We start from the raw sequence: 27,909 nt of genomic DNA, 5'->3' as shown, positions 1-27,909 counted from the left end.
ACGTAAGTGGACACAGTTTTGAGAGAACTCTCCGAAAGAATACTCTCTGGATTTTCACGAGATGCTCGCAAGAGTACAATGTCAAAAAAATTACTCTCAAATGGACAGTGTTAGAATGACTCTCGAAAGCTACTCTGGAGAGTTTTACTCGCAGGTGGACACGCGTCTTAAAACTCTCGAGAATATCTCTCTCGAGAGTTATTCTGACACTGTCCATCTGAGAGTAATTTTTTTGACATTGTACTCTTGCGAGCATCTCGTAAGAATCCAGAGAGTATTCTTTCGGAGAGTTCTCTCAAAACTGTGTCCACTTACGTACTTTTTTAGTCGATCTCTGAAAGTGGTGACATCATAATGTCTCGTAAACGAAGAGACTTGCGGCTACTATAGTGGCTAGCATTATTTTAAAAAGAAAAAGGGTGTTAAATAACAACAAAAAGACCTTCTGGGTCAAGCAAATGGATTGATCGCAGGTGTACATTCGGTGCTGGATCTGCTTTAATTAGAGAACTTGAGTTTGAAGACTCTCAACAATGAAAAGTTTCTGCAGACTTACAAGTTGTGAAGTGGAATACATAGTGCGATATTATTATTTAGTTTTCAGTTTGCGAAATACCTTGATGTTAGATTTTTACATGTAAATATTTAATAATTTTATTTTCTTTTTTTTTTAATGTACTTAATTCGCGATGTAAAAATGTATTTAATTTCAGCACTGTAACTAAAACGTGCAAAGTATGTAAAACTAAAGTGTAACTAATTATTGACCAATAAGTAATTAGAGAATGTATTAAAAATATTTTTAATTAATTCTTTAAATTATGAATTTTTTTGCACTTTATTCGCAGAACATAAAAATTTTTTTATTTTTGTCACAGTAGTTATAAAGTATCGTATTCTACAATAGTTCATGATTTCCGCATTGTTCAATAAATTCCTTTGTGTCATCAAAGGAACAAACTTTTGCCATCTTGGTTTTTACTCTCAACATGTAGCTCTCAAAATACGAACAGCGTTCGAGCTTGGCGAGCTGATCTCCGAGAGTAAAATAACGTCGTGTCGATTTGCGAGTATAATAGGTCTTGACAAGTTCGCTCGCCGAGAGCTGCGATTCATTCTCCGTTAGGTACTCTCCAGGATTATGTCTATTTGCGAGAATCAATCTCGAGAGCTACTCTCGAGTTTTATTCGCAGGTAGACACGCACCATAAAGCTGAGTTTCCACTGAGCGCGTCACGCGTCGCGTCGTCCGAGTTGAACCAATCAAAACATCCCATTTCGAACCCGTCACAAGAATGTAATAAAATGGGATGTTTTGATTGGTTAACTTGTGACGACGCGACGCGTGACGCGCTCAGTGGAAACTCAGCCCAAGACGTTTTATTTTTAAAAAATAATTGTATTAAAAGAACTCAAAATAATATTTAATTTCTACATGACACACGCATAAAATGTTAAGTTATCAGTTATCACGTTGACATAAATGTAACATATGAAAATGTTAAGAAAATAATAACATAGTTGTTGTATGATGTGTATTTTACATTGAAGTAATAATTAAATTTTGGTAACAGAAAGAAATTTAAACGTATACACACGATTTTTTGCTGCATACGTGCCGCGTAACGCAACATTCTCGTACGTAATTTCTGTACGTAAGGCGTAAGATACTACGACAATGTACGTGCGCTGGCTCTTAGCCTCTCGCCTTTTCGATGACAAGAAAATGATACGCTATCATTTCCACTCCACCTTGCGGTAGATAGCTTGGTGCGTTTTTTTTATAGTGGTTTTCTCGGTAGACCTAATCCACTCTCATTATTTAATGCAAAAATTGTTCGAAGTGGCGTCCTCTCTCTCGTATGCAGAGTTCGGCCCTTCGTACAATATTGCGCGTCGCACGGTGCGCCATGTCCGGCGTAATAGTATGGAAGGCCACAAAAATAGCTTCACGTACTTCGTTTTCTCCACCATTACGCCGGTGCTCGATTAGAATTTTTATATGACCCCATACAAAAAAATCCTAATACATTTGAATCTGGCGACCGTGCCGATCAGGCGATTGGGCCACCACAACTCATCCACCTATCCGGAAAACGCGCGTTTAATATTTCGCGCAGTTGACGACTAATGAGCCGGAGCTCCGTCGTGCTGAAAAATTAGCTACGTCTGTACGCGAAGGGACACATCCGCGAGAAGAACTGGCAATTAATTTTCAATAAAATTGGCATTAATATTGCCAGTTAAACGCGGTGGGAGGAAGTATGGACCGATCTGGAAATAATGAATGAAAATGTTTCTTCACTTAAACAACAAGAGAAAATTGCTTTCTTTCTACTTTTACTTACCACTTGATTTTAATATCGCTGGTCCATAAACGTATGGGCAGGAGTGATCGGGAATCAAGTGGTAAGTAAAAGTAGAAAGAAAGCAATTTTCTCCATTGGTCCATACACATGTGCATAAGAAAATAGACCAATCAATTTTCTTATGCTTACGCATTATGCGTTATGCAGAAGTGTGTGCTCCCCGCTTATATCGTTATAATAGGAGCCTTAAATATTATGTTCTAGGGCTAGAAAAAGTAAAGGCACTTTTATGATATAAAACCCCAATTAAGGATTAAATAACCTATTACAAATTTGATCAGCCTAATCGATATCATAATTGAAGATATTTTTAAATTGCTTCTTTCTTCTCATTTTCACGTAAAAATACACGATTTGACAGTAAACTTTGCTGTTGTATTATGTGAACTTGACATGAAAACGACCATGTCTTTTGATTACATTTTCTCAGTTTGTTTTAATCTTTATTTTATCTTTATTTTTTTTATTATTTTTTTATTTTTTTATCTTATTTTTTCTATTTATCTTTTTTTATCTTTTTTTTATCTTTGTTTTTATCTTTTTTCTTTTTAATCTTTATGTCAATTCACATAATTGCATTGTACGTTTATTGGTATTCGTGATTATTTATATATTCGTAATTATTCATTTTTTCCTTTTTTGTCTACGCGTTCTTTATGTAATTTATAACTCTATATATAAGTGTTTAAATATTATATAAGTTATTATCTCTTTCCTTGATTTCTCAAATTCTTAAAACTCTATCCTTAGCTTAATGTATTATTTCAGATTACATATTGCTAGCAGAAATGTTAACTCAGGCACCGTATACAGTTTCCTTTATGTCATGTTCAAACAATACAACACTGGATGAGTATATGAAAAAACGAGCGCAGGAGCGATTTGATAAAACAACGGCTGCATTGAAACGCAATGCCTAAGAGTATGATGCTAGTAATTAGGTAAAATAATATAGTCATAATCAATTCTTTCGCCCTCGTTATATTTAATTTCAAACTTATTTTTCTTATTAGAAACTTGAATATGGTGCGTGCCATTATTAAGGATCACGGAGATATTATCAATCGATATAGGATAATGACAAGAATTGCAACTCGTGGAAAGTACCAAGTTACAAAACAAACTTTTTATAAAGATATCAAAGGCATTTACAGCATTGTAAAATTTGAAATTCGTATCTTGTAAGTTGTATAATTAATAAAAATTTTATTTGAAAAAAATAGAGCTATCTGTACATTTAAAATCCAAGCTTCTGGACTGTACTAGATAAAAAATTCAGATAGATGATTTATTCAATTCTGATATGCTTCTGCAATGTAACAATAATGTTATGATTATATCTGCACTTTCATCTTTTTCAGCTGTAACAATCTCCTACAATGGATACCTAAAGTTTATTTAACTCTCTTAAAACTATTTGGTTACGATATTGCACCAATTCTGCAAACGCTGTAACTAGAGATAAAACATATAAACATACATAATGCATATAATATTAGTTAATGAATAATACTAATATGCTATATCATTTGTAATATGATTATATGTATTGATTATGTTGTTAGATTATAAAATATATAAATATTGCACTGTACAGATATGGTACATTCCAAAATGTGCTGAAAATTTTGTAGCATATTTTGTAATATAAATTACAGATTTTAATACAGTACGTTTCGAAACGCACCTGTAATTAAGATTTTTGGTCATATTATGTGTAATATAACACTAAATTAAAATAATAAAGTCAGTAAGTAATAAATGCAGTCAAAATGATCGCAAAAGTCTATCGTTTTCGATTTATGACAGAAGTTTAAAATTTTTATTATTTAATTTTTGAAATTTCTAAAGAAATGTATTGCAAACGAAACATAAAGTATGTTTAATTTTTTAATTCTATATGAACATATAGATCAAGTAAATATTACTTTGTAATCTTGTAATGTTACCGACTTTGTGTACCTCCTGTAAATTAAATAATAATTTTTATATTTAAACTCGCAATGTGTCCAAATTGTCCAAAGAAATGTCGAATATCTTAAATAAAAAATATTTTCCTATATATTGGTTAGCTCTTTATTGTATTTATATTATACATATTTGTTAAAGGATCTTTTATCAAATTCTTTGAGAGAATTTGAAGAAACATACGAAAAGGTCCGAGACTTTATATTGTCCAGTAAATATAATTAAATAAATTATTATTTAAAGAGAAAAGCTGTCTTGTCAAAAATGTCTTAAAGATTTTCAAAATTGTATAATTTGCAAATTTATAATTAATTTTGCAAAAGCTTGTTCTGGACTTGATTATTGTATATACAAGAAAATATAATACATTATTGCTTAAAGGCCTCCGCACAATGAAAAATATAAGGAACAAGAAACAAATATTAGTGATTAGGATTAAAGAATCAAGAATAAAGTTGGATGCATAATGAAAAATACAGGCAACAGAAACGGAATAACACAGACAATAGATTTTTAACCTATCGGAAGCCGTGTATTAATGCTGCACCAGCTTTATTCCTAATTTCTTATTTCTAATCCCTAATATCTGTTTCTTGTTCCTTATATTTTTTATTGTGCAGGGGCCTTAATTCTACCGTTAACAACAATCGGGTACTCTTTATACATCTGAACAAAATGTTTTTATACATCTAGATAAACATGAAAATAATATCATGCATATTTCATTGTTTTTATTAACAAATTAAGTTAACGTTGATTAACGAAAAAAGTAGAAATAGAAAATATTAAATGACTTAGATATTTTATAATTGTTGATATTTTTTCTTCAATTTAATTATAATAACAAATATGAGACATAAAATTTTAAAAAATTGTAATTTTTCTGCATTCTAAAATGAAAAAAATTTATATATAGAAGACCCGATGGCTTAAATGATTTTAAGTAGATTGAGGAATTTGAGCCTGAAATTTATTCATAAAATTTTTTGACTTTTAATTGGAAAAAATGCTAACAATAAAAAAATGTTTTCAAAATCAAAGAAGTTAGGATTAAAACATCCAAGAATCAAAAATCCAGAACACTACAATTCATAGAACGACAAGATTTTAGCGCTTAAGATTATTAGGATGTTAATGAATCAGCCATCTTTTAATTTCTCTTTACATTAGAATCGATATTAAATTTATGACAGTCCGAACTAATACTATCTACACTTCTGTATTCAAGTCAATTCGAGATGCAATCACTTGTACCGTTTATTTATTTATATTTTATAAGATTTTTTATTCGCACTAGCATCTTCTTAGATAGAGATAGAGATAGAGATTGCTTAGGCAGTTTTCGCACGAATAGCAGCACGTTTTCCTGTGACAGCCTGAAATGAATATAAAAAAATCGTGTTTAAAACATAATTATATTTGATGTATAGAGAATAGAGAATTATTTTAGATTATAACTTATACTATCTAAATTTAAAGTATGTGCTAAATATACGCATGCGTTATGTATAATAAGTATATATAGGTACATATTAATGTACACATACATACATATATACACGGTGTAACAAACAGGTTGTCCGCTACTTTAAGGATGAATACACATCAAAATAATGAAAAAAGTTCGTATTAACATAGGTCCGCAAATGATCTCTTACTGAGTTATGGGCATTACAACTTTTGAGTTTAAATTCGGTTTATTAACGAACAGAATACGTTTTAAATCAAAATACATAAAAAAATTGAAAATGTTCAAAGTGACATCCTTGCATGACAATACATTATTCGGTTCATCTCCTCACGTTCGCCCTAACACGTTCAAAGATACCAACGTATTACGTATTTTTGCACATCCATGTTGGTACACTGGGCCCATATTCTGTACACGTTTACCGACAACTATCGGTTCGATAAGCATCGTCGCGCAGGTTTTTCATATCGTATAAAAGCTGCGCAACGACGCTTATCGAACCGATAGTTGTCGGTAAGCGTGTATAGAATTGAGCCCCTGGTTGGTCCACTGTACACGTTGATACCAAACCGAGGTCCACTTGACGCTGCAAATGCTTCGTAGCATTCCTCTTCTCTTTTCTTTCAGCAAAGAAAGAAGAAGAAAAACGCTTCCAAGCCCTTCACTTCAGACTTCAGCCCAAACCGAACAATGTGCTGTTCATGCAAAAATGCCATCTTCTTTAATTTTTGTACGTATTTTGACAACTTAAAATGTACTCTGTTCGTTAATAAACTGAATTTAAGCTTGAAAATTGTAATGCCCACTCGGTAGAGCATTTGCGGATCTATGTTGATAGGAACTTTTTTCATTATTTTGATGTGTACTATTTATCCTTAAAGTAGCAGACAACATTTTTGTTATGCTCTGTATAGGGTGAGTTTTATTTCGTGTGCCAATTATCTTCGCCAATTATCTCAGAAAATATTGGTTTATTGGAAAAATGTTTCAGATAAAAGTTAGAGTTCAGAGGGAGCCAAAAAAACGATCTTATTAAATTTTGGGGCCAGTGTTGGATCCATAAATCTAATAACGTTTATTGGCACTTCTGAACCTTCTAACTTTATCTAAAACATTTTTCTAATAAACCAATACTTCCTGAGATAATTGACACATGAAATAAAACTCACCCTGTATATGTATACACACATATACATGGCATAAATATATGTATATATGCAAAATACCTCAATACTAGAGAAGTTGCTCGCTCAACAAAAAAGGAAAAAAAACCCGAGTTTGATTCTTAGTTTTGTCAATATATCGTGATACATGTATATATATATATATATATATATATATATATATATATATATATATATATATATATATAAAGGAAGATGTCCTGACTGACTGACTGACTCATCAACCCCCAGCCCAAACCCCTGAACCTAGAAACTTCAAATTTGGAGAGTGTATTCCTTTCGTGACGTAAGCACCCACTAAGAAAAGAATTTTAAAAATTCAACCCCTAAGGGAATGGAAAGGGGTAAAATGTGTTTTCACGACTTTCTCAATATCTCCTGAGTCCGATGAGATATCGACTTGGTTTTTGCCTACGAAGGTTACCCATACAAGTGCTTAAAAACATAAATCAAGATTTTGCCCTAATCAATCTCTAAAGAAGCAAATTACTGAATTATAGAATCCTTCGTTTTCTTTTTTTTCGTTAAATTTACTTCGTTTCTTTCGTTAAAATTACTTCGTACTTTCGTTAACATTACTTAAAAATCATAATTATTAAAAGACAAAAAAACATTAAAAACCGGTAAATGATAGAACTCGATGAAAAATATGCTTTGGTTAGGAAACTGAGCTAATGTAATGATTTTTCGATAATTATATGCACACCGACTTTTATGCATGTAGTTAAAGTAAATTTTGCCCGATTAAAACTGCGTCGAGAATACATCGCTACCGGTCAACCCGTGCATCACAATATAATACAATCAATTATTTATCAGTTATACCATGTTTATTTTCCGGCGCTTTTATTTCAATAACATTATAATTTTTACTAATTGTCAGTTAATTTTAGCAAAATTACAAAATGCGAAATGGCCCCTTATCTGGAAACTCTCTCTTAGAAAGAACATGAGGGTACACTTGAGAGACAATGTCTCTGCTGGGCAATTCTCCGAACTCCTACTCAAAATAGGGGATGGAAAGTATCCCGAGTCTGAGGGAAAGGTGATTATCCCTGAAGGCCTAGGCTTAGTAGTGACAACCTTAGCAAATCTTATCTATATATATAAAGGAAGATGTCCTGACTGACTCACTGACTCATCAACGCCCAGCCTAAACCCCTGAACCGAATTTTTACCAAAAAAATATGAAATAGGGGTAGAATTTTTCGGGGAGTGCTATAAAGTGTATAATTTTCCGTTACCGATCTTTTTAGAAACCGGTACGGAAATTTTTTCAATTTTTTGGGAATTTATTGACCGAATCTTAAAGAAGTAGGGGTAGAATTTTATGGGAAGCGCCATGATGTGTACAATTTTTGTTACAGATCTTTTTGGAAACCGGTTTTTTTAATTTTTCCAATTTTTCGGGAAATAATTAATTGAATCTCAAAGAATTACACATGAAGTAGGGGTAGAATTTCCCGAGGACTGCTATAAAGTGTACTATTTTTTGTTACTGATCTTTTTGGAAACCGGTTCCGAATGACCGAATTTCAAAGAATTGTACATAAAGTAGGGGTTGAATTTTACGGGGAGTGCTATAAAGTATATAATTTTTTGTTGTCGATTTTTTTGGAAAGGGAGAGGGAGAAGGAGAGAGAGAGGGAGAGAGAGAGAGGGGAGAGGGAGAAGGAGAAGGAGAGGAAGGGGGGAGAGAGAGAGAGAGAGAGAGAGAGAGAGAGAGAGAGAGAGAGAGAGAGAGAGAGAGAGAGAGAGAGAGAGAGAGAATGAGACTTATTGCGTGTCTTATTACATATGTCCTCCGGGGCGAAGCCCGGGTAACCAGCTAGTATATATATATATATATATATGATTATAATATGGTGGATTGCAAATGGCAATGAATCTAAAAATACTAGATAAATGTATGAACACTGTAACTGCACTCCTAAGATTATCTCTTATAGAGATATTATGAGCCTTGTCTCAATGAGGAACATAAGGAAAAACATATATAATACATATGTATTTGTTATGTATGGATGTGTGTACAATATATATATATATATATATATATATATATATATACACACATGTATCACGATATATTCCATATTAAAGTATATTATTTCTAAAGAACTTGCCTGGAATCCAGATTTTATGCTGGCAACAGAACATCTCGAACCACAGGTTTCACATTGTAAGAAAAAGAGTCGAGTGTCCTTTTGAAGGATAGTGTCGGGTGAGCGACACGTGTGACACGTGACATATTCTTTGATATATCTTCTAAGAACGTTTTCTATTTGTTTCTGTTGGAAACGGCCTTTAATAATTAATTGGCTGTTGCCGTCAACCGAGCCGCTTGTACCCAACTCCGCCAGCAAAAAGTCTAGCAAATGTTTCGGCTGTCTGTGCAATGTTTTACAAATCTGTAAAATAGATATATTTCAAATACAAATTATTCTAAATAAAAAATTTGTAGTATATAGGATAATTTGTCTTCTGCTTTTTATATACAGGATGGATGGTAATTCGCAGCACAACCGAGAACAAAGTGATTCCTGGTATCAAAATAAGTCGAAATTGTAGAATAATTTTTTTTCGTACGAGGCTTTGTTTTCGAAATAAACGACTTTGAAAATCTCTGATTATAGTCAAGTACACGTGCACTTGACTTTATCTCGACTAACGGATCTGCTATTTCTGTTCGAGATTTATTAAATCAACAACACGAATGTTGAATTAACCGCGGAATAGTATCTTGGCCACCAAGATCGTCGAACCTCACTACACTCGATTTTGATTTATGGGGTCATGTAAAAAGTTTAATTTATGCCACAAATATTCAAAATGTTACTCATGTAAGAAGACAAATTGCAGCAGCATTTCAAAAATTAAAAGCTCAACCTACTTTAACAAAAATTCATCAATCTGTGATTAAAAGAACGCAGCTTTGTATTCAACAGGGAGACTAACACAGTTTCAACAATTTCTTAAATATAAAGTAAGAAATTAAAAGATTTATTATTACCGATGTCTCCAAACAAAAACACGAACAGAAATAGCAAGATCCGTTAATCGAGATATTTACTTAATAAAGTGCACGTGTACTTCATAGATTTTCAAAGTCATTTATTTCGAAAACAAAGCCTTGTACGAAAAATTATTCTACAATTTCAACTTATTTTGGCATGAGAAATCACTATGTTCTTGGTGGTACTACAAATTACCACCTACCGTGTATATACTGCAAAATATTTAACTAATATTTATTGAAAGTATATATATTGTTAAAGAATATTATATAATATAGTAAATAAATGTAATTATTTATATAATTCATAATGACGCAAATCACATCTACTCCTTTAATTAAAAAAAATTTATTGTGCAGTAATAGTTTATCTATGATAGAAAATTGGATGAAAGATTATACACATTCATTTATAAATGATCTGTGTGTCATAAATTTACTTTTATCTTTAAATTATAGATAATTTCTTCGCAAGCTATTGGCATACATAACTACTATGATTCTTGTTATAATGCATACCTCGGTAAAGTTAGCAAAAGATGTTTTCTTTGTTCCAATGCGTACTACTTGTGGCGGACGCATAACGAACTTTTGTTTCTTACCAGCTACCATGTCGGGATTCTTTTCTCGCATGATATTAAACACTCTAACTAGTAATTCGTCATATGTATAGTCTCTATCCGAGCCTACCCACAAACTTGGTTCCTCCACTAAAGAAAAAAATAAACATATTTCTGTTAATTTTAAATCATGACAGAAGGAACTGTCAATACATTTCATTAATTCGTACATGTGAGATTATTGCAACTCAACAGGCAAGTGCAAATAAGAGCAATATGTAATACAATGTTGTCAAATTAACAATTTAAAAATTGTTAAATTTAATTAATAAATATACAACATACAGTATGATCTAATATTTCATGGAGATATAGAGACATATGTGTTGTATTATTTAAATATAATACCTATATGTACAAGATTATTACTTTACATTATATATTTTTCCTAAATCATAGATATTAAAAATCAATCTGAAAATTATTCTAAGGCTTCTCATTCCTTATTGTAGTCATATTGAATGAGTAAGAAAGTAAAAAATTGTATAACTTGTTTACACACTTCTTACATTAAACATAAAAATAAATTAAATATATAAATTTTAAATTTATTATTTATAGTTAATAGAGTAGACTTATGAAATGTTACGAAAGTTCTTTTTCCACAATTTGTATTTTAATTAAAAATTCTAAACTATAAAGTAAAGCCTATTTTTTACTAGAAATATAAGATTTATAGGTTGAATTATATTTATAGAACTCATGTATTAATAAACAACAATTAAAAAAATATATTGGTATATGTTTATATCTCACTACGGTTCATCAAACATAACATGCAAAAAACAAACTCATTTTTATGTATAAAAAAAATTCATCAAGTTTCTAACTTTACAGTTAAGTTCAATATGATTATGTTCAAAAGTCTTAATGTTAATCGAAGAGTTTTATAATTATGGAGAAAACGATATAAGCGATATATATAAGATGCATCTAATGTATATATCCTAAATCTTCATTGTTTTAAATAATATATGAAAATTCCTGGAAATTTTTGCATGTCACTTTTTTTCATGGATGTTTATAGAATATATTACATGTGCATTTTCTTCATGTAATAATTTATATTTTTATACAAATAAATTGTTTCAGATTAATGCAAAATGTAAATCATATTATTTTTTTACTTCATATAAAAATTATTATGGATTTTTCAGTTTATGAATCTTTAAATTATACATATAATTTTACTTTATTATTATAATTTTTACTTCATCCTTTTATTTATTATACAATTCTTTTGTTTTTCTATTTTTTTATATTTTATGTATGTATAAAGAATACTGAAAAAGCATTCAATCACAAATATTAGTCACACACATACTCAAATTTAATTCATGTATTTACTTTAAAAAATCAAAATGTAATCAAATTTAAAAAGATACATTTCTTAAAATGTCTTATTACAGTTAAACAGTTATTACAGTCCTAATTAATATTATTAAAGATAAAACTTATATTTATTAAGTGTATATCCTCCATCATAGTGCATCTATAGTGCACAATAAAATTTTAGTTGCATTATGCACAAAATAAATACATAAATTATATCTTTAAAAATGAAATTTAACTGTTTAGACTATAAAACTGATAAGATGTTAAAGATGTTCCAATATTATTTTCATCACAAAATATATAAGTGCAAGGATAATTGAGACTAAATAAGTGCATGGTTGACGTAATTAGAGTACACCAAGCATATGTCTTACCATACTCTGCACTTCGCTCAGATTCAGTGCAGCATGTTAACAAATAATGAATAACATAAACAACTAGATGCAAAAACATATTGGCAAAAATCATTTCTTATTGATACATACCATTCTCCTTGTCTTCAATCTCTTTGCGCTCTTCTTCAGCTACCAATTCATCAAGATCCTTCTTCTTTTTTTTCTTTTTCTTCGTCTTCGAGAAGTCCATATCTAAATCAAAATCATCATCCACCACAATTTCCTCTACCTGTTGCTCTACAGGCTCCTGTGAAACAAACAAAATACCCGAAAATTCAAGATATACTCCAATTAAATATTATTGCTTATACGTTAACAAAACTTACTTTATGAATTTCTAGATTATTTGAAAAATGACATTAATAACAAAGTAAAATTAATTTCTAAATTATTTATACAATATATTCATGACTGGAGACATAATTAACTTTTTTTAACCCTTAATGTACATATCTTCATTCCCCTACCTTCTAAGTGCATATGTGGATCTGTCACATTTAATGCTATTTTTCCCTACCATAAAATATTTTTAAAAAATCTGTAAAAATTCATGAAACATCTGCTACAATGTAATTGAAGATTTTATAGTTATTTTGATAAACATCGTTTATTTAATATTTTCTGACAAACTCTTGCAAGTTTAACAGTTACAAGCAGATATTATTTTGGACATTGTAGACCCACGTATGCATATTAAGAGTTAAGTTTATCAAAGCATTTATTAAAAGAAATACAAGAACAAAATAAAAATTGAATAGTTAATGATAAATAATAATAAATAAAAAACTGCAAATTTATTAAAAATATCCAGTATAAAAAGCTTTACAAAATTTGTTTACCTCCTTCTTCGTATCAGGCAAAGCTGCTTCTAATTCATCTAAGTTAAATGCCTTTTTCTTTTTTTTCTTCTTTTTACCAAAGTTTTCTAAATCCAGTGCCTCATCATCCTCCACAACTGTTGGCTCTGGTTCCTGATTCTCTTTGTCGATAATGCTTTCAGATGCGTCTCCACCGCTACCTCCTTCATTGAAAGCTGCATCAATATCGAAAGTAGTCTTCTTTTTCTTCTTTTTCTTTTTCAGGGTTGGATCAAATACCTAGCAATTTTTGATGAATAGAAGGAGTTAAAACAGGCCATCATTTGGTATGTGATGTAAATATAAATATCATAAAAAAATATTAATAACAATATATAAAAATATATCGTGTAAATAGCTTTTAATCCCCTTGTTATAACAATTTTTGTACAACAATTTAAAAAAATATTAACAATAAAACATTTCAAACAAGTCAGAATTTTGAGGTTGGAATTATTTCTTTTGCTTTCTAAATATCATTATGCTTTGATAATAATCCCTCACAATTAACGAAAAGAAGCAAAACCCGAAATTTGTTTCGACAGAAAAAATTAAAGTAGAACAGCATAACATGCTGATTTCATACGTTCACATTCGACTCGAGTAACTCACAAACTGTATCTTACGTACCGAATCTTCTTCCGTCATTTTTTTGATTGTAAAGAGTCTTCGTTTTGAAGAAAGAAAACTTTTTGCTTACTATAAACTTAAGCGACATAAAGCATACGAGAAAAATTGAACGAAATAACTTCAACTTTTACTACCGCACGCTGCTCCAAAAGGATCAAAAAGGATTGCATCAGAAAATTTCGTGGGCTTCGTGGCTTCTCTGTACTTCTATAGAAAGACAACCTTCTGAAAAGAAGAGGACAATTTTCAGCGCTATAATGTCTGAACTGCGAAGTAACGAACTAAATCGGATCACGTGATGAGACCGAGTCTATTTTCTAGACCTCTCTTCATTGGTTCAAGTTAATATCCCTAGAATACAGAGAGGCTATTACCAAAGTATAACTAGTCATGCTCACTGTCGGCACCTTTGATCTATTGGTTTCCGATTCGCCGCCATGTTTTTGGAGGACCATCGACGTATCAAGCGGTTAATGGGCCCCGGGTTGTAGAACCTACAAGTAACACTGCCCAAATGTCATACGCCGATTTTTTCGAAACTATGCACACATGTAGAACTTTGAAAAATATTTGTGTCGTGTTTTTTTATTTTTGCTTAAAGAGTAGAAACTACCCTCGAAATATTAACCTTTTCAATTCTATGTATAATAATCCTTTAGATTATGCATGTCAATTTTTTGTAAAAATACAGAACAGAAAACCCTGAAAACTCCTAAAGATATTATTTTGGTGCAAAAACTATTCAGGATAACGTATATAGGGTGTAGAAGGTTAATATTTTGAAGGTGGTGGTAATTAATGAAATTGCTAAAATAACAATGTTTCGATGAATTACTCGAATGCTAATTATATTTGAAATAATTATTATAAATTATAAGATTAAAGTGGAAATTATAGAAAAAATAGTCCGATTATTATTTGTCGTTAAAGATTTTATATTCGTGGTAAAGTTTAATTAAAATTAATAATGCAAAAACAATATAATGTTTGTAAATTTACTTTTATTGTCTATACAGCGGTTCTTGTTAAGGTGGTCCTTTCGCGGACCCTGCTAGTCAAGTAACAGTCCGTCATGAGGTAATTGAAAACAAACATATTGACAAACATTACACAGAACATCCCAATAATTATAATAATATAACATGATTTTACACACACGATTTAATTGTATTTAATTATTTACTAATTAAAGAAATATCACAATAGTAGTGCGGTTGGACTCGATTTAGGTTAAGTCAGGCATGACAGTACCTAGAGTCCCTTTATAAGAGTCTGGACAGACTTTGGGAGTGCAACAACATGGCGTGAATGTCACGTATATAGGGACTCTATTCTAGACGCCCTAGATAGAAGAAAAATACTATGGCGTCGATGACTACACGTAAAGGCTGATTTATAGAGGCCGTAACCGTTAATTTTTGCCGGAACCGATAAAGTTTAACATTGCGATTTCAATGCTTTAGTTTATACTGAGTTTCAGTAACTGGTAATTTATGCCATAAATATAATATGATTCAACTTTTATTCTGATTTATAGAGGTCGTAACTGTTAACGTGTGCCGGAAAAAATAAAATTTAACACTGGATTTCGATATTTTTAAGGCTGATTTATAAAGGCCGTAACCATATGCCGGTAATTTAGAAGCCGTTAACTTAAGCTGTGATTTTGGCAGCCTAGTTTATGCATGGAATCTGTTCTTTATACTTATGCCATGTGGTTCCGTCACACTTGTGGTTTCGTGGGTTCCGTGCTACCCGTGAGGGTGCCATTACATGGAGCGCGGAAACGCGGAAACGCGGAAGCGCGGAAGCGCGGAAGACAAAATTTACTAGATTTCCGTCGATCCGTTCGTATAATATTATAGATCCAAACATCATGTTGATAGTTATTATGAAGTATATCTTATATGCAAGCCAGGGTACATACATAGGCTGCGTTAAGTACTGGCAGTGAATATCGAAACGCAGCCATACATATGTACATACATACACGATAATAGCGGATTCCGCTTTTCCGTTCAAACGTGCGGGACTCAACTCGCGGAAACGCGGAATCTAGTTACTATTCTGTTCCGCGCTTCCGCGTTTCCGCGTTTCCGCGCTCCATGTAATGGCACCCTAACGCTACTCATATGTATGTACACCACCTCATCCGAGGCAAGAAGCTGAAATTTCATGCGAGCGAAGAAAAGCCAGCGTTTATCATCCCCACTCCACCTCACTGTAAAGCCAGCGTAGAACAGCTAACGCTATCGCCCCTATCATTTTCATGGAGCGAAGAAAAGCTGGCGTTTATCCCCACTCCACCTCACTGTAAAGCCAGCGTAGAACAGCTAAAGAAGAACTGTGTATAATAAAAATGGAGTACTCCAATTATTATAGACAGTACATCGCGTACGTTGAATATTATAGACGTACAGTGGCAGCTGCAGTTGCAGCAGAGGTTGTAAGGCGACGACGCATAGCCGCTACAGCTGCAGCTATATATTTAATGAAAAAGAAAAGAAGATACGCGAAGAAAAGGTTTTGGGTAGCACCCATTTTTGAAAATCGTGATGTACATAGTTTTTTCTTTGCGTCGGTCCCGAAGTTAATATTGGAGAACATACGTTTCCACAATTATTTTCGGATGACCGCAACTCAGTTGGAAGAATTGTTGGGCATGGTTGGACGAAGATTGCAAAAGCAGGACGTCATTCGACAAAATATCTCACCAGCTGAACGGTTGGCATTAACATTGAGGTTTGTTTTGCTTGATCCAATTTAATTTTTAATTTAGTGTTTTTTGTAGTGTATAAACGTAACAACGTCATACATTTTTTTCTAATGCGTGAATATTGGTATATTATATATTAAATATTATAGATATCTTGCTTCCGGGGACTCTCCATGATATCGATGTCCTACCAATATCTCGTGGGAGTGACAACAGCGGGTAATATCATCCATGAAACCTGCAAAGCAATATGGGATGTTTTATGCCCTTTAGTTCTTTCGGGTCGACTGGAAGAAGGAGACTGGGTGAATATCGCCAATGATTTTAACGAAAGATGGAATTTCGTTCATTAATTGTATTGGAGCCATTGATGGCAAGCACGTCACCATTCAAGTACGTAAAATCATTGTTGGTATACGATATAATTTAATAAGAAGTACAATTTGAAATAACAATTCTTACTTTTAGTGTCCCAAAAATGCTGGATCAGCGTTTTATAATTATAAACACAGTCACAGCATAGTTCTCATGGCTATCTGCGATGCAAATTATATAATACGTTTTGTGGATATCGGGGCATACGGACGACGAAGTGATGGTGGCGTCTTCAAAGAAAGTGCTATGGGGAAAGCGTTCGAAGAAGGTAGAATGAATATTCCACAACTAGCAGCGCTTGGAGAAGGAGGACCAATTTTACCATACTGTCTTGTGGGAGATGAAGCCTTTCCTTTGAAGCCATACTTGCTTCGTCCGTATCCAGGTAGAGGACTGACACCAGAGCAAGAAATGTACAATTACCGTCTGAGTCGTGCGAGACGAATAATAGAAAACGTATTTGGTATACTCGCCAGTCAATGGAGAGTATACAGAAAACCAATTATCGCCAGTCCTGATAACGCAAAGTTAATGGTTCAAGCAACTGTTTGTTTGCATAATTGGCTTCGCCGGCAGGACATTGATGAGAACGCATATGTGCCTCCGGGTTTGATCGATGTCGATGATCCGCACTGTCCAAATGGCTTCAGACCAGGGTCTTGGCGTGTCATCATGGAAGATGGATGCGCATTCAGAGACATCTCAAACTGTGGATCGAACATGAGTGCCCGACAATGCATAGAAATTCGAAATAAATTTTGTCGTTATTTTAATAACGAGGGAGCAGTGCCGTGGCAATATGAAAGATGTATGTAAATAAATGTGTCTGTGTCTTTTCTATTTAAAATGCATTTTTTTTTTAAGCTAAAAAACAGAACGATTATTTTACCTTATGGATGTATTGTAGCGGAAGGCTGATTGCAGTTTCAATTTCTATTATCTAAGCTAGGACATATTGGATATAATAAGTTATTTTGTATATAAATTTTCTATTTTTATTGTATTAATTTTAATTTTAAATATAGTAGCTATGTGCGAATTACATAGCAAATACACAAAAATATAAACAAAAAGTGTTTTTACAGCCCAAAATCATAATTCAAGTTAATTTGTTAATAAATCTACAAATAATATGCTGTTGTTAAATGAAAATAAAATTAAAGTCTATAACATGAGATACGATAATATACACGAGCGTGATATAGATACATATACCAAATTTAAGATTGCGCAACGGCCACCATCTTCTCTTGATAAATTAAATGTATAGTATGATTTACAAGGCCCATCAATTTTGATAACGAGCCTCTGTATCTAGAAGAGCAGCTTGTTCTTGCGTTCCAGTAAAACGGACTACGCCAGCTGGGCGATCTGTACGCGCGCTGATTACTCCAGTCTCTACCAAATTGCAAAGACATGCTTCTGTTTCTTCAGTCGGAAGATCTAGTAACTCAGCCATGCGAGTTAATGTAATCTTGGTGTAATATTTGGCCATAATCCTTATGTTCTAAAAAAATGTTTCTTTATATATCTATATTCTGTGCATGATATTATTAAAATAAGACTATCGTCAAATAAATATTTTACTATTTTATATTTTTCAACTAAATTTCGAATATTGACAATTTTGTATGATATAACTTAATACATATATACTTTTCATTATTATTTAAACACGTTCTGAATAATATATAAACTTACATGTTCTACAACACGGTTCCGCAAATCTGCCCACTGTTTGCATCCTTCTCGATTATACTTTTTTCGCTTTAGTCAGAATTTGCATCACTTGCAGCATAACATCGTCCACTAGCCGAGGATTGATTTCTCAAAGTTGGGCAGCAACGAGATTGCCAAATAAAGCCGCTTTGTCAGTCGGTTGTGTTGGTGGAGGAGGAGGAGGAGGAGGAGGTACAAACGGCGGAATGTTAATTGTAGGTGAACGACCGAGAGCATCAACCAATCGATCAAAGGGTCCGTCTTCATCTAAACTGAGACGACGCTTACCTACAACCATTCACAGATCCTGTATTTTCTATCTATTAAAATTATATTCATAAGTCAAATAAAGGGTACTATGTAGTAAACTTGTTAGTTTACTCACGTGATCCACGACTGCTGCTGTTACTGCCAATGCTGCCACTAGGAAAGATGTCTTCACTATCATTGGATTCTTCACATTGGTTTTCCAGACCTTCGGACGCCGGAATATTGGTTGCAGTCCTGTAACATACAGTTTTGCATTAAATTTGCATGCAATAAATATAAATAAAAATGTACTAGTGCATTGAGACACGTTTGTATGTACGCTCGTAAATTCATACATACGTACTCGGTTTGAAGCTGCATATCGTTGATAAACTGCATCCGCTCAGCGTGCACCCAGCTGCTTCTTCGTGTTCCCGCTGAGCCACTCGGTTGGTGCTGCTTATTTTTATAGATTCTGTTGGCATCGCACAGAGATTTCCATTTTTTTTTTTATACTTGCAATGTCCATCGTAGCTAGAAAAGATAAAAATATGTTTATAGCACACTAATAAATTTTATTCCAGTCAAGTTATAAACGTAGAATATTACAGTTCATTGCTGCAATTATTTCCTCCCATAGTTTGTTTCTGGCTTTCAGGGCTCGTTCTGCGAGAGGACGACGACCGACGACAATCGTACAGCGGGGGACGCTTGCGAACTTCTTCGATAAGCTGTTCCTCTTCTTGAATTTTTTTGCTTCGCCAATTGCCATCAGCCTCTTGGTTTAGGATTTGGGTGGTCTCCTCCCTCGGCTCCACCACCATCGCCTCCGTACCGTCCACCAAACTTTTACGAATAATTTGTCCGTCATCTGCACATTACAATATCCACTAATACTACTTACAAAATATGTATAATAAAAAAAAAGGCATTAATACTCACCGGTTTGAGGATATAAAATATGTAAATCGTTATTTATATAAACATGAGTAAATCTCTGAAAGCAAGGATGCAGATCTACTTCATTTTTATGAATGACATTTTCACATATGTCACAGGTGTACAATAGAGTTTCCTACAATATAACAAATACAAATTAACACAATATAACAAATAAATTTATATTACTTAAATAAATAAGAAATAAAAAGCAACCTAACCTATAAGTATGCTTAGTACTGTATAATATATAGATACTAACTTCGTTTGTATTTTCTGGCGATGTAAAATTATCCGTCCTTTCAGCCATACTTATAATTATTTAACTTCTTTCTTATAATTTTCTAACTTCGTTCTTTCTGTGTCACCACGTGTACATACTTATTTCTCTCTGTGTCACCACGTGTTTTCGGCGTTCGGCGTTGCTTTGCTAAAAGTTCAACCGTGTTGAACTTTTTAGCTAAGCAACGCCGTAACGCCACCTTGACGAAAATTGATGGAGTGGGGGTAAAACGCTGGCTTTTCTTCGCTCCGTGAAATTGTACCTAGAGCGTTGATAGCGTGAGTTATGACGTCAAACGCTACAGACAATGACGTCACGGATGGCGCTGGTAGCGTTGGCAGCGAGCTCCCCGAACACCGATAGTACCGAATAGAATAGCGCTAATAGCGAGCTCCCCGAACGCACCCAAAGAAGCCTAGCACGATTATCGCCGGCTCGCGGCTGCTCGCGGCTGACCGAGCATCGAGCATCTGACATCACTGCGCTGAAATCTAGCATCACTGCAAATTTTAGTCCGGATTCGCACCAGGGGCAAAGTCTGTAATGTGATTTAGCCCGGACTCAAATTTAGGGGCAAAGTCTGTCGGTAAGGGGCAAAGTGTGTTGGTAATCAAGGCACGTCTCGACTTTTGAAGGGCCATTGGCTATCTGTCTATTAATCTGTGGTACGGTTAGTACAATCTAGGAAATTTTCTGCGCTATCAAAGCGCTTCCAATGCGCGCATTGATTAAATCAATCGGAACGATTTTTTATGCAGTCTACGCGCTTCATGCGTAATTCGGAACGGACCTTTTGTCGGCAACTTTATCGCTATCGCTATCGCCTATTGTGCAAGGGGCTTTACTTCGCAATGGAATCCAGCAGCGCGACCATCACTCTCGGTTGCCGCGGTCAGCCAATCAGCAAGCGAACCGCCGGATGCGCTTCTCTGGGAGCTTTCCAGCAAGCGACACAAGTCGACACAAGCATTGTTCTCTCTTTATTTTTTGGTAATGAGTAACAAAGATAAAACAATACTTGTTGTCGACTCTTGTGTCGCTTATGCCCGGTGTCCACGATGCAAGAACTTGGTCCAAGTTTTGGTTTAAGCCAATCAACTTGCAGCTCTTACAGAAAAGCAGCAGTTTTATTGGCTTAAGCCCGGTGTCCACGATGCAAGAACTGTGTCCAAGTTTCGGTTTAAGCCAATGAAACTGCTACTTTTCTGTAAGAGCTGCAAGTTGATTGGCTTAAATCAAAACTTGGACCAAGTTCTTGCATCGTGGACACCGGGCATTAAGCCAAAACTTGGACCAAGTTCTTGCATCGTAGACACCGGGCTTTAGTGCCCATCTACATATGTACAATAGGTGTTTTAAGCCCTAAGCCTTAAAGGCCCGGACACATAAAAATACGTAAGCATAAGACGTAAGAAGTAAGCCGTAAGCAAAAGCGCAAGGCACAGAGAAAACTCAAGGCCTTCACACACGAATCGACGGAAGACGTAAGACGTAAATTGTAAGGAAATCCACCAATCTCAGAGTCGACTATTCTCCTCTTTAAGAGAGTCGACTCTGATTAGTGGATTTTCTTACGATTTACGTCTTACGTCTTCCGTCGATTCGTGTGTCCAGGTCTTAAGTAGAGTTGTGCCAATACCGTAGCTTTGTCTCACTCCCACTAACGTCTTGTCGATAAATAGCGGACCAATATAGCTTTTTCTCACTCCCACTTATAGCTTTGTCTCACTTCCACTAAAGAACCGAAAGCGCTGATCGCGAAATGGCGGAGCCAATCAGCGAAAGGAACACCATTGGCTTAAGCTGGCCACACACACTTTCCGTAGAACGTAACAGTAGGATTTCGACCAATCGCGTTGCTCGATTCGAAAACGTACGGCCATACGTTCCCGAATCTAGTAACACGATTGGTCGAAATCCTACTGTTACTGTTACGAAAAAGTGTGTGTCCGGGGCCTTAAGGCCTTGGCACATAAAAAAACTTAAGCAGTAAGAAATCAACGATTATGGGGTGCGTTCAGCCGATACTCCGCTAGCCTAGCAATCGCGAGCAGAGTATCGGCTGAACGCACCCATAGATTCACTACCGCTTAGGGCCGTGCCTTAAGTTCTTGACTGTGATTGACTAATTGCTTACTGCTTGAGTTTAGTAAGGTTTCGACCAATCGCGTTGCTTAATTCTTACTTCTACGGTTACAGACGGCCGAATAAACACCTATTATATATAAAACACCTATTGTAGATGGACTTACGTGCAATGGCCTTAACGTTGAAGGAAAGCAAAACAAGTTCACTGAAGATTAAACTGCTTTCCATTTTGAACGCAGTTCACAGGAACTTCTGGAATTGAACCACGTTGGAGGAAACAGGCATTAAGGATCTCTTATGATACAATTTATATCGCTTTCTCTTTCTCTCTTATATCTCTCTCTTTCTGTTTCTCTTGCTTTTGAGGAGAAATGGCGGATCAATTAAAAGTCTGTTGCTGTCTACAATGCGAGTCGTAAAGTCGTGAATCGTAAAAATTGACCAATCACAATCGAATTTGAGGAGAATAATCGACTATGATTGGTCAATTCTTACGACTCACGACTTTACGACTTGCATTGTAGACCTAGCATTACCGTATGGCCATCTCGACAAGAGTGAAAACGCACCTTTCGCTAAATGAAAAGCACCCATTATAGGGGGCTTTACTAACGCTATTACACATATACATACTACTATAAAAAAGATGTTTCCTGTAATAGAAACAGCTGTTCTATGTTGAAAAGTCACTCATAAAGCAAATAAATAATAAATTAGGTACAATATAGTGGCTAAAATCGATATTTTATATTAAATGAAAACAGATAATAGAAAAATAGAAATAGTTGACAAGATTTATTGATACAGGTATAATATAACAATTTGTGATTCTGTTGTCCTGAGTGATGATTGAAATATTTCCATAGAAATATTTCCGACATAAAATGTTGTAAACTTTGTTTTAGTCTTCTGTAAGTATGGGAATTATATAAAACGTTAATAATTACGATTTTCAGCATGGACGTGGTGACTACTAGCTTAGAAGCTTTAATACGTGAGTATGATATGAGTTAAGCTCGGTCTACATAGGCCGCAGTTTGCAAAACGCAAGACACACGCACAGTCTACATATCAATCTAATTTCTCTGTGTATAGAGTTTAGATTGACATGTAGACTGTGCGTGTGTCTTGCGTTTTGCGAACTGCGGCCTATGTAGACCGGACTTTACACAATTAATTTACAATGTTTTGCTTTCTGTTTAAATGTGGCAGATTTTAAATATTAATTCAACTCACATTTATTTTGCTGTAATATTTGTTTGTATTATATACATGTACATACATACAAATACATGTACGCACAGTATTCCATTGTAAGTGGTCATTTCTTTATTTCCTAAAGAAGTGGGCGTAGTAAGAAATACAAGATTGTAACAAATTAAACGGTTCAAGTTGAATGTATTTGTAAACATAGTCATTCATAAAAGTTATCTATATTATAAATTGGAGATGTATAATTTGTTTATTGTTACATATCTTGATGTATTAACAATTGTAACACTATTTGGAATAAGTACAATAATGTATGATTTGGCATAATTATTTATAAATCATATATATTTTATTGATTCAAAATTTTATAGATAACTTCTATCTTTCTATTTTTACTGTGCAATATGGCTTCTCAACTCTTATATTGATGCAGATGATAGCGTGTTATATGTCAGCCAATACAGAAATTAGAAAGGACTCCGCACAAAACCAATGGAAAAATAGCCCCAGTCAAATTAGCTCAGTCAAGTTTTAGTATGATGAAATTCAGACTGTACTGATCAAAAGTATCAAGGGCTGCAAGTTTAGAAAATGTCCAATTTTCGAAATACTTGGTCTTAAAGTGTTGAAATAGATGATGACAATTCATGAATAAAAGAAAAATCATCATCAATTTCAACACTTCGAGGCCAAGTATCTCGGAAACTGGGCATTTTCTGAACTTGCAGCTATTGAGATTTTTTATTAGGACAGTCTGAACTTTATCATACTAAAACTTCAGCTAATTTGACTAGGGCTACTTTTCCATTGGTTTTGTGCGGGGTCCTTTTGTATTGAAAATTAGAAATGAAAAAGTAGAAATAGTGTGTAAAATTTCAAATCAATAAAACTTGTATAAGTTGTCTTATAATTCCAATAAGTCATACATTGTACTTGTTTCAAATAATGCTATAATTTTTTTTATATTAAAATATTCATACTATGATAAAAAGTTGTATATATATATAAAATACTGTAGAGAGGATTACAAATCCACAAAATCAGAAGCCAGACGTAGCAGCCATCGAAGCATTCTGTGTGATGCTTACTAAAGAAACAGAGGGTATACAAATAGGTATCAAGTTATTGGCAACGCAGATTCAATCACTTAATGAATCAGAAGCACTACAAGCACTTTCGGTATGTTATCTTTATATATGTTGCACATTAGTTCAATAATAATTACTCATTTAGTTATTAAATAGAATATTTAAATTTATTAGTAATAAAATTGGATAGGTAGCATAATATTATTAATAAGACATTTATATTAGTAATCCTATGCTATTTCTAGTGTGAATTGAATTTTAAAGCAATAATATATAACTTAATAAGATAATACAAGATAATGCTTTGATCTTAACATTTTGAGAACTTGAAATTTATATATATATACAATATATTTTTTTTTGCAAATACACTTGTACACAAATTTTATAGATTTTTGTTTTTCAGTTACTAGATACTTGTATGAAGAGATGTGGTCCGTTATTTCATGCGGAAGTTGGTAAATTCCGTTTTCTTAATGAGATGATAAAATTGGTCTCGCCAAAATATTTAGGTAATCGCACTACAGTGAGTGTACGGCAAAAAGTTTTGCAACTTCTTTATGTATGGATCAGAGAATATCCTCGCGAATTAAAAATTAAGGAGGCTTACGAGATGTTGAAGAAGCAAGGAGTCATTGAGGTTATATCTTTATTAGTTGTTATATTTATGTATAGTCTGATAATTGTGTTTGCAGATATGTTCTTGTCTTTCTAACGTGATAATAAAAGCACAACAAAGGCTGCGTTCAGGGAGCGCACTATTAGCGCTATTTGCTTATTCTATCCTTGTTCTACACTTGATGAGCGATAAAGATAGAATAATGCAATAGCGCTAATAGCGCGCTTCCCGAACGCAGCCAAAATATGCAGTTAGTCTCTAATCTCGTGGTTAGATATTTACTGTCATCTATCAAAAACGTAGATAGTAGACGTAGAATCTCAATTTTGTCGCTTTATATGCAAAGTTTCAAAAAATAATGATATATTTTACTCGTTGATTGATAAAAATAAAGTCATACACTTTTCGGAGTTATAAATACTTTTTGTTTACAACAGAGTTAATAGTAATTACAGTGATCAGCATGGCAGAGAAAGATCAATAACATAATCTATATATTGATTTAAATCTTCTGATTTTTAATTATGGAAATATTTTAAGATTCTTGTTTATTATATTCTTATGATATTGTTAATGTAGAAGTACTCTAAAATTGTATTATTTTTGTGACAAAATTCGAAATACTTCACAAATATTTAATTAGATATCTTTGACAATCCACAAAATATTGATGCATGAGTGCATGACATGCATCGCTATGGAAGGAAATCAGCAATATCTTTAATGAAATATTTTTACTAAACTAGCGTAAATAAGAAGTGTTAAAATACATAAATACATCGTTATTAAACCATAAGAATTTTGTTTAAAATAGTTTTACATATCTATTATCGTATATTTCAATGATATAGACTATTATAAAGAGACATTTAGAAACATAAAAGTTAATTTTCTTTAATGGAATTTAACCTTTAACATGCATAAGAGCATTTATAAGAATATGTGTTTTATTTTGATCTATACTACATCATGTTCATGATCTTAGACTTCAATGTTCAAATTAGTTATTACTTTGCAATATGGGATAAAAACGAATTACAGGAGGATGCAGCATTTATAATGGCAAACAATGAAGAAATTCAAAAATCGTCTAAAATAAAAAATAATATATTTGAAAATGAAGAAATGTCAAGGCATTTGCGTAGATTACTTCATAGTAAGGATCCTTCTGATCTACAGACTGCAAACCGACTGATCAAGTTTATGGTGAAAGAGGTATTTAGTTTCAGAAAAATATTTGGAATGAGATATTTAGAGAGGTTGAGATTCAAATACTTTATTCTTCATATTTTTTGTTCCGGACATTTATTAAATCTTTTTCTTAATTTATACATGTTCTTCAAAGATTTTCATTTTAAATATCTATTTTTGCAGGATGAGGAACGACTGCAGTTAAACTCGCGAAGAGGAATGGAATTAGAATCTGTGCAAAACAATGTAATGCTACTGTCAGAAATGTTAGATTCATATAATCAGAATGAAACCAGTGCAGAGGATCTTGAATTGATGAAGGAGTTGTATCAAGCATGCGAGCGACTGAAACCTATTTTGTTGAGACTCGCCAACGAAACTCAGGGCAATGTCGAAATGCTTGGTATCTTGTTATATTTAAACCTAACGATTTACTCGGTGGATTTTATACTATTAACAGAACTTTCTAAACTGTCGTCTAGAAAATTTTGTTAATAATATAATCAGTTTAAAAAATTTAAGCCATAATTACGTATTTTAAGACTAAAAATTTATATATTTTTCACATTTGTACGTGTGATCTGACGAAAGCGAGTCGAAAACTATGGGATATTTCAATTTTTAGATATCAGATTATTTTATAAAATGACACCATAAAACTGAATTGTGCATTCTATTACTTGACTCATCTTTGCATCGATCTTTTTTAGGATGTATGTGTCGTACAGTCCTTGCTAAAAGTTAAACTTTCAATAAAAGAAGACTTTGCATGTATGTCGAACAACTTAAAATTTTTTATATGGGAAGGGATTACCGTTCAGTTTGAGTATGATTTTTTGTCATTTAAATAATTAGTATTGTTTAAACAATTAAAAAAATTTTTTGTGGCAAAAAATTTTGAAACTTAAAATACAATATCAATGATGTATGTTTTACACATAAAAAAAGTTTAAGAAATATTTTAATGGTTTATTTATATTTTATTTATATTTACAGCAAAAATGTCGATTTTCTATAAGGGATAATGTTAATTTTATCAACTTTAAACTTAAATAACTCTTAAATGACTTCAAAATTTTACAGAGTATTTTTAATTTAATTTAGAAACAATTTACAGCACTTTCTGAATATATTTGAAATACCTCCAATACATCCTTAATTACAATAACTTTTAAACCAGTAAGAGAATTGTGCTGAAATTTTACACAGATACTTAGACGTAATAGAACAATCTATGAAATTTTTAGATTTTTGGTAATGCTTTGAGATGTCACCCATACATCCTTAAACAATTATAATTAATTTAATCGACTACAATTGGCTAATAAGTCATGACGATTCAACCATTGGTTTTGGTCCGATTAATCGTCAAGACATTAATAATCTTTGACACTTATATATTAGCATCTCATTTTTAATAATTTAAATTAAATTAATATATTAAACTTGAAAAAGGGATGGCTATGAGAGTCAGACACAGTTATCTGTGCGTGAGTGATCAAATCACTGATTTATTCCATGTGTATACATTCGACGAACATTTCGGCTTGGGATTGAGCCACCTTCAGCGAGAAAAATAATTAAA

The 27,909-nt window shown here is 33.1% G+C and overlaps 3 protein-coding genes and 1 long non-coding RNA gene across 7 annotated transcripts in view; 2 read left to right on the top strand and 2 right to left on the bottom strand.

The window, feature by feature from the left end:
• The first annotated feature begins 1,703 nt into the window (after window positions 1-1,703).
• LOC143908693 (uncharacterized) lies at window positions 1,704-4,592 on the top strand. Its single transcript, XR_013260216.1, has 4 exons — window positions 1,704-1,770; window positions 3,138-3,310; window positions 3,383-3,550; window positions 3,731-4,592. It is a non-coding gene; the product is annotated as an uncharacterized LOC143908693 (long non-coding RNA).
• A 738-nt stretch (window positions 4,593-5,330) lies between these two features.
• Window positions 5,331-14,047, bottom strand: Eif2beta (eukaryotic translation initiation factor 2 subunit beta). Its single transcript, XM_077426446.1, has 6 exons — window positions 13,846-14,047; window positions 13,198-13,455; window positions 12,449-12,605; window positions 10,528-10,718; window positions 9,119-9,403; window positions 5,331-5,713 (listed from the first exon to the last, which is right to left on the bottom strand). The coding sequence occupies exons 1-6, from the start codon at window positions 13,861-13,863 to the stop codon at window positions 5,669-5,671; spliced, it is 954 nt and encodes a 317-aa protein (XP_077282572.1). The 5' UTR covers window positions 13,864-14,047; the 3' UTR covers window positions 5,331-5,668.
• Window positions 14,048-18,877: 4,830 nt separating this feature from the next.
• LOC143908682 (uncharacterized) lies at window positions 18,878-20,407 on the bottom strand. Its single transcript, XM_077426436.1, has 6 exons — window positions 20,106-20,407; window positions 19,847-19,979; window positions 19,514-19,775; window positions 19,269-19,438; window positions 19,041-19,159; window positions 18,878-18,943 (listed from the first exon to the last, which is right to left on the bottom strand). The coding sequence occupies exons 1-6, from the start codon at window positions 20,151-20,153 to the stop codon at window positions 18,923-18,925; spliced, it is 753 nt and encodes a 250-aa protein (XP_077282562.1). The 5' UTR covers window positions 20,154-20,407; the 3' UTR covers window positions 18,878-18,922.
• A 2,446-nt stretch (window positions 20,408-22,853) lies between these two features.
• The window catches only part of Gga (ADP-ribosylation factor-binding protein Gga), a 76,045-nt gene continuing 70,989 nt past the window's right edge, over window positions 22,854-27,909 (top strand). The window contains exons 1-6 of one of the 4 annotated variants that reach the window (XM_077426443.1): window positions 22,854-23,021; window positions 23,171-23,208; window positions 24,445-24,605; window positions 24,921-25,154; window positions 26,175-26,348; window positions 26,508-26,727. In XM_077426443.1, the coding sequence (XP_077282569.1) occupies window positions 23,172-23,208; window positions 24,445-24,605; window positions 24,921-25,154; window positions 26,175-26,348; window positions 26,508-26,727 (826 nt within the window). In that variant the 5' untranslated portion in view covers window positions 22,854-23,021; window position 23,171. The remainder of the gene's footprint in view (window positions 23,022-23,170; window positions 23,209-24,444; window positions 24,606-24,920; window positions 25,155-26,174; window positions 26,349-26,507; window positions 26,728-27,909) is intronic. The other 3 variants (XM_077426444.1, XM_077426442.1, XM_077426445.1) reach the window with 3 other exon arrangements.

This window comes from Temnothorax americanus, unplaced genomic scaffold (assembly GCF_048541705.1).
Source record: "Temnothorax americanus isolate GAGA-0224 unplaced genomic scaffold, ASM4854170v1 Scaffold111, whole genome shotgun sequence".
In the NCBI taxonomy this organism is placed as follows: Eukaryota; Metazoa; Arthropoda; class Insecta; order Hymenoptera; family Formicidae; genus Temnothorax; species Temnothorax americanus.
The sequence above is the reverse complement of the archived record's forward strand: the minus strand, read 5'-3'. Positions and strand labels throughout refer to the sequence as shown.

Coding starts and splice junctions, on each gene's coding strand:
- Eif2beta (XM_077426446.1), bottom strand. Junction 9,404..10,527: donor CTTTTGCTAACTTTACCGAG/GTATGCATTATA, acceptor TCTATTTTACAG/ATTTGTAAAACATTGCACAG. Junction 5,714..9,118: donor GCATAAAATCTGGATTCCAG/GCAAGTTCTTTA, acceptor TATTCATTTCAG/GCTGTCACAGGAAAACGTGC.
- LOC143908682 (XM_077426436.1), bottom strand. CDS start 20,153: ATGGCTGAAAGGACGGATAATTTTACATCGCCAGAAAATACAAACGAA. Junction 19,439..19,513: donor AATAATTGCAGCAATGAACT/GTAATATTCTAC, acceptor TATCTTTTCTAG/CTACGATGGACATTGCAAGT. Junction 18,944..19,040: donor CAGCAGCAGTCGTGGATCAC/GTGAGTAAACTA, acceptor GAATGGTTGTAG/GTAAGCGTCGTCTCAGTTTA.